Source organism: Crinia signifera, chromosome 1, assembly GCF_055691185.1.
Source record: "Crinia signifera chromosome 1, ASM5569118v1, whole genome shotgun sequence".
Lineage (NCBI taxonomy): Eukaryota > Metazoa > Chordata > Amphibia > Anura > Myobatrachidae > Crinia > Crinia signifera.
In genome coordinates, this window is record NC_139217.1 from 391,669,537 (window position 1) to 391,685,757 (window position 16,221).

The window sequence follows — 16,221 nt, forward strand, 5'->3', positions numbered from 1 at the left end:
GGACGTGTACCGCCGCCCCTCGCAGGCTCGCTGCGCTCGCCACGCTTCGGGTTCACGTTTATAGTGGGGAGGGGGGGGTGGCGTGGTGGTGCATTTCACATTGTAAGCACCCATTAGGGTGCTTTAAAGCGCCCTTTATGGTGCTTATACGATCTTTCATCGCATAGGGGGCAAAAATCGCGTCGCATCGCATGCTACGCGATGCATGGCATGCGACGCGATATAAACATTGCGCGATGCACATCGGGGGCGCCGCTATAATACACAAGTACCCTTCTGCTAAATAAACAAGAAGTAGATTCTGATTGGTTGCCCATTGCAACACCCCATGTGAAATAGAACTCCCATCTTAGTAAAGATCTTTCCCCTATATATGTCATCTCTGTCGGATTGCTCTGCAGTGAATGCTTGTAGTAAGTATTTGCTTCATTTATGACTAATTTTATGTCAGATGGTTTATAATAATAATAATGGAAGGTTTTAATATTTTCTAGTGCATTGGGTACTGTTTCTATTTGTTGCGATCATACTGGCAACTGCATTGATACTGTATGAATGTACTATCATGTATGTTTAATCACATCTGCATGTTGGGACTTACAGTACAGTCAGTGGCGTAAATTCATCCCAGTTGCCTGGAGGCAAGATAAGAATTGGTGCCCCCCCCCCTAAATAGCTAAGTCAGTAAGGTGTATGTTTCCAGTAGGGTCATGGGATCTAATACAGGGTGTGACACTTGCAAAAAGGATGTTAGAAGGGGGAGTCGGCCACATTAGCAATATCAATTGCCGGGAGGCTCCCGAAAATCGGGTCCCCCTTCCGGCCCCCTGGAAAGGTGGGCAACCCTCCCAGATACCCTCCCCCCCTACCGCATGTCCCTGAGGGCAGAATGTTTAAATTGCCGCAATGCGCTGATTAAATTTGCAAATCATGCATATTTAGCCCCACCCCCTCATTGGAGACCCGCATATTGCGGGATTTGCATAACTGGGTGCAGGGACTGATGATGTCTCCATCAGGCCCCGCCCCTGGAAGTGATACTGACAGTCTCCTCTCCGGGGTTCTCCCAGAGAGGAGACTGTAAAAGTCGGCAACCCTGAGATAAACTATTCAGTCTTAGATTATGCAGCCACAGAAGCACCCTCTAACTCTTCATTTCATACAGTATAGTGCACTGTACAGTACTTTATAGACTGTATTCACTTCATATACTGTACTAAAGCCCCATATAAACTACAAGACAATATCGCGAGTGATATCGTCAACATTTTCATCAATTCATGCAAATGGTATCAGGGCGGGATTAAAAGGGGGGCACAGGAGGGTTAGTACCCCTGGGCTCCCCTCTATCTAGGGGCCCCCTGTGGTTGGCATGTCTTTTTTTTTTTAAATTGGTACTTGTGCAGTTTCACGGCAATGTTAGTCAAGGGGCTGGAACAGAGCATAGCTCCGCCCCCAATGCTGTACAGCCCTGCCCCCAGTGTCTGATTGATCCTCGGACCAGACAGTCAAATAAAAGGGTTGGCCATCGACAGTTAAATCCACATAGTAAGCTACTAATGGTCATTTTCATAATTTGCCATAGATGGCAATAGTATTGATGGCCATCCCTACTGCAATCAATATACAGTATGTATATGTTATACATGTATACATTATATTGAATACAAATGTGGCAATGATGTAACAGCAAGGCAGGTTTAACAGGTTATTTTTTATTCATTGCATCCCAAATGCACAGTCATTAAAACAGTAAAATCCACAAGGTCGAAAACAACACAGCCTTGAATAGAAAAAGTGCTCATTTTGATAAAAGATCGAGGGCTTACCTAATATTTATGAAACAGTCATTGCAAAATAGAAACATTTTCATAATCTACTCTACTTAATTCAGAGACTTCTATTATTTTGTAAAGTATTAAAGGCTCAGAAGAAAAGACAGCACTCTCCGTTCTTGTGTATAAACATTTTATGTGAAAAACAAAACAATCAATCAAAACCAGTTAAATTTACAGTACAAAACCTCTGCCGCGCTCATCCCATAGAGCTGTATAAATATCTGTTATTCTCACACTGACATTTCACAAACTATTCCAATATTTATACCATTGCTACAGTCGTACATGGAAAGTGAATCTGAAATAATAGAGAATGTTAAAAAACCTATGCAACTAAGTGTTGCATAATCCTCATATGTACTGTAGGTGTGTTTTGCCTTCAGCTTTCTATACTCCACTGCTGTGCACTTTAAAAATGTGCCATGTGACAGAAGTGGTTGGGCCTCTTTCCTAAAGTGGACCCATCATTATACACTTACATTGGAATAAAGAACACAATATTTACATTTACAGATTGTTACTGACCGGTATGATTTACTTTGCATCCATGGTAACTGCAACATGAGAATGCAGGGAGAGGACGCATCTTCTGGACACCAAACAAGCAGTCATGAATATTTATTAATGAGAAGAATGGGCATACATAACTTATACCTGAGTGATGACAAGATCATGGACCGGATGTAATGGAGTTTGGCGATCCTGCGGGATGCCAGAAGAACACTTTTAAAGGGCAATCAATTACAAGGCAAAACCATGCTCCCTTAAAACAAAGTCCAAGTCCAGCCAGCAGCCCACACAGTCGCCAAACTTGGACCTCATTACATTCCGCCCATGTCTTCATTATTTACTCTACATTGTGGATAACTGGTCAGAGTACTACAGCACATAACTTTCTAACAATACCATGACAGATTACCATAATGGTTTTGACCTATTACTCAGTGTGGTAAAGAAAAATCCTTAAACTTCTTGATAGTAGTAGGACAAGTGACTGGAAAATATCAGATTAGGGGCTAGATTATCTAAGCTTCAAAAGTGATAAACTGGAGAGTGATAATCAGCCAGCCAATTAGCTCCTACCTGCCATGTCACAGGCTGTGTTTGAAAAATGTCAGACAGGAGCTGATTGGCTGGCTGTTTATCACTCTCCATTTTATCACTTTTGAAGCTTAGATAATCTGTCCCTAGATCCCCCATAACCATGATTGATTACTGGATTTCTACATATTGTATAGCTCTGATAACAAATAGTTAAAATTTGCTTGGCCGGCACAGCTAGGTGACCACAAATGCTTGGTGGAAACAATCTTGAATATCTAAAAAAAGTTTTTCCCATAATCAACATGTATACTTTATTCCCGCTCAGCTATGAACTAGATTTTCAAGTTGAAAATTCAAACTCACTGTTCACATGTAAAAATACTCTGGGCGGAATGCAGGTGTGCTTTAAGAGGGTGGTCTGTGTGCAAGGTCCGATTGAAGACCCTCCTCTCCAGCGGTGCAGAAGACTTTGGCATTGCGCCAAAGTCTACTGAGCATGTGCAGGTCTCTTGGAACCTTGCCTGAAAGAAGAACTGTTCTTTGCTAAAATCATTATGAATATGGTGTTATTAACCACAGATATGCATATGATAAGTGTTGGGATGCTGCCTGATGCATCCTACCCTATATAATGGAAGCTTAAATAAATTCAAACTTGCTTGATCGTGGTCAAACCTCAAATTTTAAATACTGTAAAAGTTTGAGCACTGGTTGTGCATTTTCATGCTTGAATGTGCCCATACACAGTACAATTGCTGGGTGCAATGAGATGCGCGCTCCCGTCACACATGCTGCACATAGTTTTTATACTAGATCTTATCTCATTGCATTGCAAAACCTATGCGATGCAATGCTATCTAGTCCAAATTGTATACAATAATTGTACCGTGTATGGGCACCTTTAGAACTAGTTCAACTATTAGATATAAGTTAGTGAAGACATCCTCGCTAGCGAGAGCCATGCTGTGGTATTCAGCATGGCTTCCTCCTGCCATCACTCGTCATGGCCGGCATAGGCAAGCATATGCAAATGTGTATGGCACTGGCATCCCACCACACTAGATTTAGCTGGATACACATGTCATTCAGTGTGTACCCAGCATAAGCATGTCACTGTACAACAAGAGATTGGATCTGAGTCATATTATCAATGTCTCCAAGGTTAGAAAAACGGCTCCTAGACCTTGGGAACAGAGCTTAGCTGAAAACTGCATAGCAACAACACAAACAACCTTACGTTATATCACCAGAGGAAAGTACATTTTTACATCACTATTGCTGCTGCAAAAGCACATAGATTAAGTAGAACATTTTGGAAAGCCTATACCACTATGGATCAATGTGTTCTTAATTGTTTTAGGAAATGTCTGCAAACATCCATGTCAGTTGTGCAAATAACGTCTAATGCTGAAAAATGGACCAAAACCTGGAGATATTTATCTTGGCATTTGTGTCCTCGGGGTAAGTATGGGAAATTAGTTAATATTCATGATTATTGCACAATTGCAGTTATTCTTTATAATAGTTTGGTTAGAACAGCCAAGTCTCTAACTGTAATGACAAGAAGTATATTATTAAAGCATTATTTTTCAATTATAATTAATCTGCTGTATTCCGTGAGAAAACATAGATTTAGGGTTATTGTTTTTTTATTTTAAATTCCAATTTTTATTGTTTTGTCACGGTAAATTCTTGTAGCCTTAAAATATAAGATCAAACCCATAAATTATTATTTAGTACATGGTATTTTCTGATAAGAACCACTTTCAGCCTTTAGGACATAATCCAAAAAATTCTAAATCTCCATGTTGTTCCAATGATACGGTTGTCAAATTTACTTGAAAAATGTACCATTAAATATCACATGTAATGGATTGTGGGAAGAAAACCAGGCAATGCTTTGTACTAGGTATAAATACTTTTTATATATGGATAATGGGGATAGTATCTGGCATGACTTTCCACAAAGGGAATTCTAATTAAATCTGAGGCCCAGCATAGGATATGGTGGCCTCATGTGGGTCATTTCTATGAAGTGAGAGTTTTGCAAACGCAACATTCTGTGGTATGAGGCTGCAGTAGTTAAAACAGGAGATGTTGAGAGAATGGGTGCCGGACAGTTTCCCGACAGTCAGGATCCCGAAAGTCATTACCCCAACGTCGGGATCCCGACAGTCAAAACCCAGACACTCCGGGTTCCGACGGCCACCGGCTATTCTCTCTCGTGGGGGTCCATGACCCCCATTGAGGGAGAATAGAATAGGTGGCGAGCACAGCGAGCCACTGTGCCCGCAAGGGGCTTTGTTGCGCTCGCCCCACCGTGTGAGTCCGGCCAGTTGGTATCCTGACGTCGGGCTAATGACTGTCGGGATCCCGACTGTCGGGACCATATACCACACCCGAGAGAATGGATACAAATTTTGGTTTTATGTTAAAAGGCTGTATTATAGCAATATTTCAATGATGGAGGAAACAGAACTGCAATGTGGACCACATACATAACTAAATAACTAGGTGTGCCATGATACATAATCTAAATATTTTGGGGTGTTCTAAATAACCATTGTATGAATCTGCTAACTGAGGGTAAGATGTACTAAGCCATGAAAAATAATTAAATGGAGAGTGATAAACCACCAACCAATCAGCTCTTACCTGTCATTTTTCAAACACAGCCTGTAACATGACAGGTAGCAGCTGATTGGTCATGTTTATCACTCTCTATTTTATCACTTTTCAAGCTTAGTACATCTGGCCCTAAGTGAGTTATTCTGAGTCACACAAAGTGACTTTCTGCTGCCCAGCAAAGCATTTCCTGACAGGTACAAGTCATTACATAGATTCACTTGGGGCAATCAGAGGCACTGGGGCATGCTGGCCTGTTACCCTTTCACCCATTTATTTTTCATAACTGACTTCTACATTTCCATTTCTCATCACTTGTTAAACTACAAAATAAGTATTTTGAATACAATCCACGTTGTAATAAATGTGCCTTATTGGAATTTCCAAGTAACATTATGTATAGCACATTAGCTACTGGTACCAAGGTAGCATTAATATAGGCAGAGCTTTAGTTTTATTAAGTCCACGTCTTTATATAATCACAAATGGCTTGGGGCAGAGATGAATGTACAGTACATGTGTTTGTATAGCATATCCTGCATATTTTAGCACTGCCCATTATCCACCATTGAACATATGCAGCATGACATTGTACAGTGTGTCAGAGGAATCAGCACTCATCAATCTCATGCAGAATTCAGTGAGGGTGTGCCAGCACACCTGCTGGGGGTGTAAGTGCAAATACGCCTGTTATAAGAGGTATATATTGCACCTAGTGTAGGAGTGGTGCAAGTGACCCCATGCAAATGTGGGTAGGCACACGTGTACATTTCTTCATAAAGTATACATTTCTGCAAATATACACTTTTATTTCTGAGCATGCAATGTAGGATCACCAATCACCAATTTCTGCTCATCCCTGCACTAAGAACATTGTAAGAATAACACTCTCTGCGTGTGGGAACCTTCCCATACTTCTCTCTGGGCCTGATTCATAGGTGGAAGCAGTGTAGATGTTGTACACAATGGCGCTGTTATTGGGAGAGCACATGCCTATACAGTAAGGACCTTGTTCTGGTCTGTTGCAAATTCGCAATGGTGCGCAATGTTTCCACACTGCACATGGGCATGTGCCGGGAGCGAGCGGCCATGGGGAACAGCTTGTTCGCTTGGAGCTTGCACCCACCAGCGTGGTCAGGGGGGTGGAGGCAGGTAGTCACGCCCATGGGAACACCCTTAGTTTCATGGTAGTTCCGATATAAATGCTGGTCGTTCTCATGCTAAGCAGGCAGCTGACATCACCGGATGTCAGCTGTCCACCATGTTCCCTTCCAGGAAACATGCAAGCCTAAGACACCTGAGAGTCTTAGATTTGCATGTGCGGATGCTGCCCCATAGGCTGCCCTGCGAAGGGGAGTGGCTGCCTGTGTGGGCGGGCTTAAAAAGACACACAGAGCTGAGAACTTCGCAGGGCTGCGTGTCAACCAGAGTAACCTGCTAAGTCACACTGTACATTTAGGGGGGTGTCACAGCGATGGAGTTACTCAGAAGGTAGATTATTGACGTGGTGATCCTAAGAGCTCTCCAGTGGGAGTCTTAACACAAATACGACTTCGACATTTGCATATTTTTGCGGAATAGCTATGTATGGGATCGGTGACATCACAGCAGTGTCACCTACCATGGGGTAACACTAAAGTGCTGACTCCTCTTCAGTGACAGGAGCTGGGTGTTGCACTGTAACATTATGTGCAGCACCCGCCTCCTGTCCCTGTGTAAGGAGCAGGCAGTGATCTCACTGGTCTCCAGGGGGCATCCCTCATCTCCAGGAGCCCTGAAGATATCTTGGATGCGAGGCCACACCCCCTAACCACATCCCCTTTTTGCTGGTGAATAGCTTCTATTACAGCCCCGCACCTGGTGCCAATGCAGACAGGAATGCCACTGTATGGGATCACAACCATGAGGGCATTTGCATACATCTCTGAATCAGGCCAACTGTCGGTTCTACTGGTCTAGGGTTTTATTGTATATATTAACAGGGCTGGATTAATGGCTAGATTGGCCTGGAGCTGAATTAATCAAGGGATTACTGTGATAAGTAGAATATCTAGGCTAGTAATGTGTGGGAGTGACCAGTGCCAAGTGGGCATGTAGAGTGTTGGGTGGAAGTAGCCAGTGTCATGTGTGTGTGTACACGCTCATACTCTATCAGCACCAATGTCTTCCTAAATACATAAAAGTAGAACAAAATATATAAATGTAGAGCAATTGCTGGCTGACAGTTTAACCAAGTGGGTGTCTGGTCATCCCCATGCTGGCTTTATGATGGGTCACTTTTATGTGAAGGTCTTTATTTTTATGTGTAGTCCCATTTGTACCACTGTTAATCTGGACCTGAGTATCGTAAACAATTGTAGCACCACCAATCTTTCTATGTCCTTGTCCTGGCCCAAACAGAGGCATATGTGGGTACATATTATAGACTCTGAGATCCATATTTGCATAGATGTCAGTGAAAATTGTACATACCAATAGGGAATGAGTAATGTAACACAAGCCAGTGTTTCTTAAGAACAAATGGATAAAACTGGTTGGCAAAACACACCTAAAACGGAATGGATAAAATAGTGGAGACAAGTTTGTGTGAAAACATAAAACATGGGATGAACCAGTTGTCAATAATAAATAGTAAACAGTAATTAAAGATAAAACTGATTAGACACAAAAATAAACACAACCACATCGTGAGACATATTGTAGATCAATCAATGTCCATGCAATACAGTATGGACAGTTTTGCTGCCCATGATAAAACGTCAGCAGTTCCAAAAAAAAAGTACCCCAGCCAAAGGGCACATCTGTTCAACAAACTGGAGGACAGACATGGTAACTGTAAGGCCGCATGAGAACCGTGGACTGCTGGTAGACATCTGTAGCGGATAGGCGGGGTTACAGGAAAAACTCTTGCATCTCCTGTTCTTCAATATGTATATCGCTGAACAAAATCTTCATAGTTCCACCAGCTGTGTTACGCCTAAATAAACAAGCAAAATTTGTTACTGTACACAAACTATCATATTAAAATATAAACACAATTCTTCAAGAACAACATTAAGAAAAGGGGGATCATGCATCAAACCATACCCAGCAAGCTTCACTGTTATCGTTACTATGAGGAGCCCTGCTACAAAGTTTAAGGTCTGACTCTGCAAAGGACGATTTTACACAGCAGTTGGGCCTATGCTACTTCTGCAGGAGGAATCTCAGATACGAGTGCTGCATTCAAAGACTTGGCTTTGTGCAGCATCGGCTATCTGAGTAAGTCTAAGCTTACCCAAAATACCCCCTCCTTCCCGCTTGTGAGGCCAGCAAAAATCAATGGAGGATGCAGACACTGGCCTCACCAGAGGCGGAACTACCCTTGGCACAGCAGGTGCAGTGGGGCCAACTGCTGCTCCCGTCACCCTCTTCGTGTCATCCACTGTTTTTCCCTGTCACATTCAGCCTCTCCCTTTCACCCTCTGTCTCTCCCTGTCACCAACTGCTGTGTTGCATATATTGAACTTGGGTTTAGGTGGAGAAGGGGGGCCCAAATTATATTTATACACCTGGGCTCACCAACCACAAGTTCCAACACTGGGCCTCATTTCTCTCTAAAAAAAGGGCAGACATATCTCAGTCTTCTGGAAATGCAAGCAGTGCCACCCTGCACCTCTAACAATCGGCATATCATTCATGTTGCAGCTAGGAGGCACTGCATGCGATTATGCAGTACTCATTCTCCTTAGTAAAGAAGACATTTATCATGGAGAATAAATATATAGGGTGAAATGTAATAGGGTGAAAATCAGAAAATGAAAGATTTGGTTAAAAATCGCCAGTTTTTTTAAAGCGGCAATCATTTACACTGCAAAATCAAACTGATGTTTTTTTTAAAGTGTAAATTATTGCCACTTAAAAAAACCTAGAGATTTCTTACCAAATCTTTCACTTTCTGATTCTCTCACCCTATTACATTTTATCTATTTAATAGAATGCTGGGGAATTTGGATTTTCTTCATAAGGGGTCATTTGTAACAATGTACTTAATACAGAAGTGTATAAATGGAACACACCATGGTCTGTTCTAGCATCTTTTGCCATAGTTGCATCTGCAACTATATTCTAATGCTACTATTAGCCCTTCCCCCAGGTATATCAGCACATGTCTGAATGTGCTAGGACTGTAATAACACTTGGTGGATCTTTAGATGCAATCATCAGTCGCACCACTGAAACTTACCCCAGACATACTGTAGTTGCACCCACTTCAATAACACACCTGCAAAATGCCCTATAAGACGACCACTACGGTGTGCCTGCTTATCCCCCTCAGCCCCCCATCACCGCACTGGAAAGCCCCAAGACATAGCTGATACTGCACGTCAAGGTAGGTGCAATGGACAGAATAGCTCTGGAGCAAGTGGGTGCCTTGGTAGGCAGAGAATCGGTTACGGCATTTGCATTATAATGCATAAAAGGAAGCAATCACAGCTGCATCCACCTCTGAATCAGGCCCTTATCATCTCTTTGTTGAAGCATATAGTTTGGAAACACTCCTGAACATGGACAATGCAAATGTACTACAGGTTGAGTATCCCCTATCCGAAATGCTTGGGACCACGAGCATTCCGGATAGGGGAATATTCCGGTTTTTGGAATAAATAGTTTTAGCCATACTTACCTGTCCCCTGATGGTGTCCGGTGGTCCCTCGGCGTCCACGCAGTCCCCGGGCGTCCACAGCAGGCCTCCGGCATCTTCTCCGGGTCTCCAGCGGTCCCAGGAATGCATTGCGCGAGTGTGCGCGCGCACCGGTGACGTCACCGGCGCGCGCGCACACTCGCGCAATGCATTCCTGGGACCGCTGGAGACCCTGGAGAAGATGCCGGAGGCCTGCTGTGGACGCCCTGGGACTTGGTAAGTATGAAAAGAGGGTTAGGGGGGGTAAAAAAAAAAAAAAAATTCGAATGATTCCAAAAACCACGGTTTTTGGAATAATTTGGATAAGAGATATACGGATACGGGATACTCAACCTGTATATGGAAATTAATTTTGATATCATGGGGTCGCACTGAGGAACCGAGGAACTGTTGCAGCTGTCCGATGCCGGAGCCGGCAGCTAATGTGCTGAGTTTGCACACAACATCTGGAGCAAGGCTTTAGCCTGCAGTGTGCTGTGCTGGACGAGCGGCCGGAGAAATACGCTGTTTGGTTAATGATGTCAGCATTTAAAGAAAATTAAATTTTAGATTGAGATTTAAGAGATAAAACATAAATATGGTTATCATTATTTTACAATGAAAAACATGAATCGGAACGTTTCACTGTAATAATCACAATAATGCTCATCTGAAACTTCTTTTTGAAGCTTTAAGAAAACAACAAGCTCTGTTCATTCATTTATTGGCACGACCCAGAAATGTTGGTGAGGCACCAAGCGGAATTGCTGTACAGATGTCCATTTAGATATTTTCTCATTAAGAATGATGGATCATGCATTGAATGTACACCAAGCACATTAAACTGTCACAGCCATATGTTTTTCAGATATTTCCAATCTTCTCAGTGTCTGCAGATGTTTTTTTCAGGGTACATTTTAGGACATTTTTTTGAAATAGCATGGTAAATGGTTTACAGTGTATGTGTGTATATATATACATATATATATATATATATATATATATTCCAGATTATAGTGGCACTGCACATAATTTCAATAAATCTTGCTGGGGTGCATAGCTCAGGAACAAATCCATCCAGGTTTGGTCCATAGATAGGGGGTACATTGCAGAGAGCACTCACCAGACTTGTTGCATATCCATATATGTTTATTCACAACAGCATAGAGTCGACGTTTCGGTCCTCCGTGGGACCTTTTTCAAGACCACCTCCAGGAGCAAGTGTATACCCCTCAGTGGAGCCCTGCAGGATTTTATACCCTGTATCCCATTATATATATATATAACTGTGTGTGTGTGTGGTGGTGGTGGGGGGAGGGGGCTATTGGGCGAAACTGAGTTCCACCACCTGTTATGGGGAGTTGAAGCTAGATCAGCCCCCCCCCCCCCCCCCAAATAGCTCAATCAGTAAGGTGTCTGTCTCCAGTAAGACAGGTCATGGGTTCAAATACAGGGTGTGACACTTGCAAAAATTATGTAAGAAGGGAAGTAGGGAAGTCAGCCACAGAAGCGATATTAATGGCTTTCAAGTATCTAATTCAAACTCACAGAGGAGGAGAGGTGCCCCCTTGGGAGCAGGAGCTCGGTGGCAGATGACTCCATTGCCTCCCAGAGTTACGCATTTAGGTGGCAGAGGGAAATTAGTTCCCCCACATCTCCAGGACCTCTTTAAGCCTGAGCATAATCGCCAGTAAGTGCTGCTAATTTGATAGCCCCCAATGAATTAATTAGCTGTAAGAATTTCCTGCAGCTAATTGTATATTGCCCTTAGTCTGAGTGCCAAATGCCCAGCTCTTAGTTTTGGTGATATTTTAGTAAATTTACCTCTAAGTGACTGGAACCATCTCTGTGGACAACTTAAAATATGAACATGGGAGTGTTCAAAATGTCCTAAACATAGGAAACACTGTGCATAGAGACTTATTTGATCTCAGATGGTTAAATATGCACCAAGGATATTATTATAATTCCACAACCACTTAATGATAGGGCCAGAACATAATTATCACAAATTCTAGGGACGGAGAACAGGCACTGTCATTGCATAACAGTCTATAAAATCTCAGTTCATTCCGATAGTCTAGACTTGGAACACCCAGTCTCTGTAAAAGTGCTGACCATGTGGATGTAAATGGCGTTTGTTCTATGTATGAAGAGCAGCAAATTAAAATCATCTTTTATAGTGATGTGTTTGTGGCTAGCACCCACACAGCGCCTGAAGTGGTGTTTATTTCCACTATGTGGTGGTTTATCTGTTAGTAATAAGACAAATGTATTATATGTCAAAAACAGCAACATACTTGGGAGCGGAATATGGAATTCTTGACCTCCAGTGAAGCAGAAAAACTGTGGTTTATTGTTACTGCCTTACATTGTTCTTAATTACTTTATTGGCAAATCAAGAAATGCAACATAACATACTGTGTTAAATTCCCTAATTTGCGGAAAAACAATACTAATACCTAAATATGTTTATCTATCTATCTATCTATCTATCTATCTATCTATCTGTCTGTCTGTTTATCTATCTATAATTACCTTATATTGAATACATGTATTCGGGTTCAGTATGATTTCCCGACAGACGTTGATTTCCTGATGGACTCTATACCAACAGAAAAAATTCCAACACGGTCAATAAACCGAAATTCATTATACCAACATGTTCAATTGATTGACATGGTCAAAATACCACCATTTAACATGCCAACAGGTCAACATGTCGACATGTGTTTCCATGTCATTTTTGTTTCTTTGATGACGTAGACCGCATCTAAGTGTACCGCATCCCCTGGCATGGCTCGCTGCACTCACCATGCTTCAGGCACAGTGCTTTGCTGCGCTCTGCACACTATTATATTCCCCCTCCAGATCCACTGGGATGGTAAAGGATGAAAAAGTCTGTTTTAGTTCAAATTTTTTTCGAAAACTCATGTCGTCATGATGACCTGCCGGCATGTTAAATGTTTGTAATTTGGTCATGTCGGTCAATTGAACATGCAGGTATAATGAATGTCGGTATATTGACCATGTCGGTCAATGGGTATCGGTATAATGACCATCGGGGAAACATCCATCGGTAAATACTGTATCCCATATATTATTTGTATTAAGTAACAACAAGACCACTCCAACTATGGCAATTTGTATATTAACACTTGAATATATACATATATATATATATATATATATATATATATATATTTATATATAGGATACTGTATGAGCTGGCACTCCTTGTATATGCGTAAGTGCCCAGGTGCCTCCAAAAGGATAGAAACAGTTTGCAAGAAGATGCGGCACTCAAAGGGTCTTGTTATAATCACGCTTTGTATTTTGCAGAGTTATAAGCAATAGTTACATGTAGTACATGGGAATAGACCCCGACGTTTCAATGCCGATTATGGCATTTTCCTCAAGGGCCCATGTATATATATATATATATATATATATATATATATATATATATATATATATATATATATATATTGAGATATTGTTTGCTCATCTGATACAGTAATTTGTTGACATTTTTTGGCACCTACTTATTCCATGATACAGGTTTATAATTGCAATTTGTGTACACTTTTGGAAATATACTAGGAGTCTTTACAGTAACTTTTCAACATATGTAAACTTGTTTTCAGTGCTCCAATAGAAGTGGGTGTATGTCTGCTTGTATTGCTGCTAATATGCATCCTATACCGATTTGTGTCACTGCTGTTTTCACACAAAAAAAAGGTTTTGTCTACGTTAAGGCTTGTCTACATTTGCCCCACCTGAAGTGCACATGGTTTTGCCGATTAGAGAAAGAATTTGTTTTTCCAATCCATGCTGATTCCGGCCTCCAATTCCTTGAGATTCTGAATTTCTCAAACATTGTGGAATTTTCAACATTTAGAACAGGAATGACCTAGTCATGCGACAAGCCAGGTACTAGAAAATGCAGCCAATTCCAAGGAAAATGCCATAGTTTTACCAATTAGAAAAAGGCATCCAAGCTACCATAGTAATAAATACTGAAAGTATCTTAGATAACTGTTGTTAGTTCTGACATTTTGACAAAATGTTCAATGTAATTGACATTAATGTAATTTATTCCAAGTAATCACTATTTTGAAACTGTTATCACAACCACACTGTGCGCTGTGTTATCTGACTGGCAGGATCCTAGCCATGAATCTAGACGGAGGTGATAGTAAATATTATAAAATCCCCACAAAACTAAAACACAATCAATGTGTAAATATCGGTTACAGACTGAAATTTTGTAATTTCCTTTTTTTTAATAATTTTAAACTTTGATCTATACAGGGAAATACTGTCCATACACCAAGAGCAGAGGAGATTATACCTGTACAGATGCATCCTCATACATCCAGGATCAATACGCCAGGCAGCACAAGATGCCTGGCGTGATTGAGTGGCCAGGTTCCCTGCAACACTGAAAACATCAGCAGCTTTTTTTGCTAAAATTGGAGGAGACTGTGCTGCATAATGCGATGTATGACACTTGTATATTCTGTGTGACTGACTCAATACACTTAGTAGAACAGAACTTGTATTCCAAAATGGCTGCAGCTGTTACATTGAAGCACTTCATATACAGAATCAGTGACTCAGTCGCATGTAGATATGCAAGTGTAATTTATCAAATTAAATCAGCAGAGTCTCCTTTTGCACTCTGGTTGCATGGTGTTGCAACTGCGATGCATTTTCAGTGAGATAGCAAAAAAAAATAGGCGACGACAATAAATACTCACATGACCTGGCATGCCAAGAATGGCTGTTTAGCACAACTGAGGCAAAAATTTATGAGAACATATCTGTGTATCAGACACCCTGAAAATGTAAGCACAATAATAATGGTACTTGGCGATTTTGATTGTATCCATCGGGTCCTAAAAATTGCGTTGATCACATCGCATGCAACTAAATCGCATGCGATGCGATCGACGCGATCAATGCGATTTTTCAATCGGTTCCGATGTAAAATGGTCCCTGAGACCGGATTTTACATTGGGCCCAAAGTTAAATGCCCCCCAGACCCCATTTTTCCTTGTATGCCCCCCATTGTTAACGCCACACCACGATCAACGTGAACCCGAAGCGTGGCGAGCGCAGCGAGCCCGCGAGGGGCGGCGGTACGCGTCCTCCGACCTTTTCATACCCCCACTATCCACGTCGGCATGGAGTCGATTTTATATAGTGTGGCGAGCGCAGCGTTCCACCGAGCCCGAAGCGTTGCGAGTGCAGCGAGCCCCGCGAGGGGACGAGCATTACTTCACAGGTATTACGCGTCCGCTCGCCACGCTTCGGGCTCGGTGGTTAGCTGCGCTCGCCACACTATATAAAATCAACTTCACGCTGACGTGGATAGTGGGGGTATGAAAAGGTCGGAGGACGCGTACCGCCGCCCCTCGCGGGCTCGCTGCGCTCCCACGCTTCGGGTTGGCATACAACGTGGGGTGGCGTTAACAATGGGGGGGGGGGGCATTTCACATATAAAATACCCATAAGAGTGGGTATACAATGAAAAATCGGGTCCATTGGCCCATTTAACATTGTTCCCTATGTAAAATCGCGTCCATCCCATCGGTCGCATCGCATGCCTTAACTTAAGGTTTTTTAATTGTCCGGGAAAAGGCTAAAAAAAGACCTGAAATCGCGTAGGTCGCGTCCATCGCATACCTTAAGTTAAGGTATGCGATCACCTCCGACGAGCGCCGTGCTAGGAAATAAGTACCATAATAATCTATACTGGAGTTGGACTACAAAGACATCATTATTTTGAAGGTGACTTTCCCACACATGACAGGAAATCTAGTTTCCATACACATCATCTGTTAGATGACTCTTCCTCAGCAGAGACCGGAGCTTCGCCAAGATGAAGCATGCGGCAAGATGCATTGATGAGTAGACCTTTAGTTTTACATAAGTGTCAGCCAAACCTGCATCACTTCGGCTGTCATTAGATGTATTTCGTTAATGGAAAAAGAAAAAGGATTTGTTTTGTTCTTACTTGATTTATATTATTGATGATTAAAACAA

The 16,221-nt window shown here is 42.0% G+C and overlaps 1 protein-coding gene across 4 annotated transcripts in view; it reads right to left on the reverse strand.

Moving 5' to 3' along the window:
• Window positions 1-1,695: 1,695 nt before the first annotated feature.
• The window catches only part of SNCAIP (synuclein alpha interacting protein), a 226,655-nt gene continuing 212,129 nt past the window's right edge, over window positions 1,696-16,221 (reverse strand). For all 4 annotated transcript variants that reach the window (XM_083151590.1, XM_083151589.1, XM_083151588.1 and 1 more), the window contains one exon: window positions 1,696-8,484. In XM_083151590.1, coding sequence (XP_083007716.1) covers window positions 8,400-8,484 — 85 coding nt within the window. In that variant the 3' untranslated portion in view covers window positions 1,696-8,399. The remainder of the gene's footprint in view (window positions 8,485-16,221) is intronic.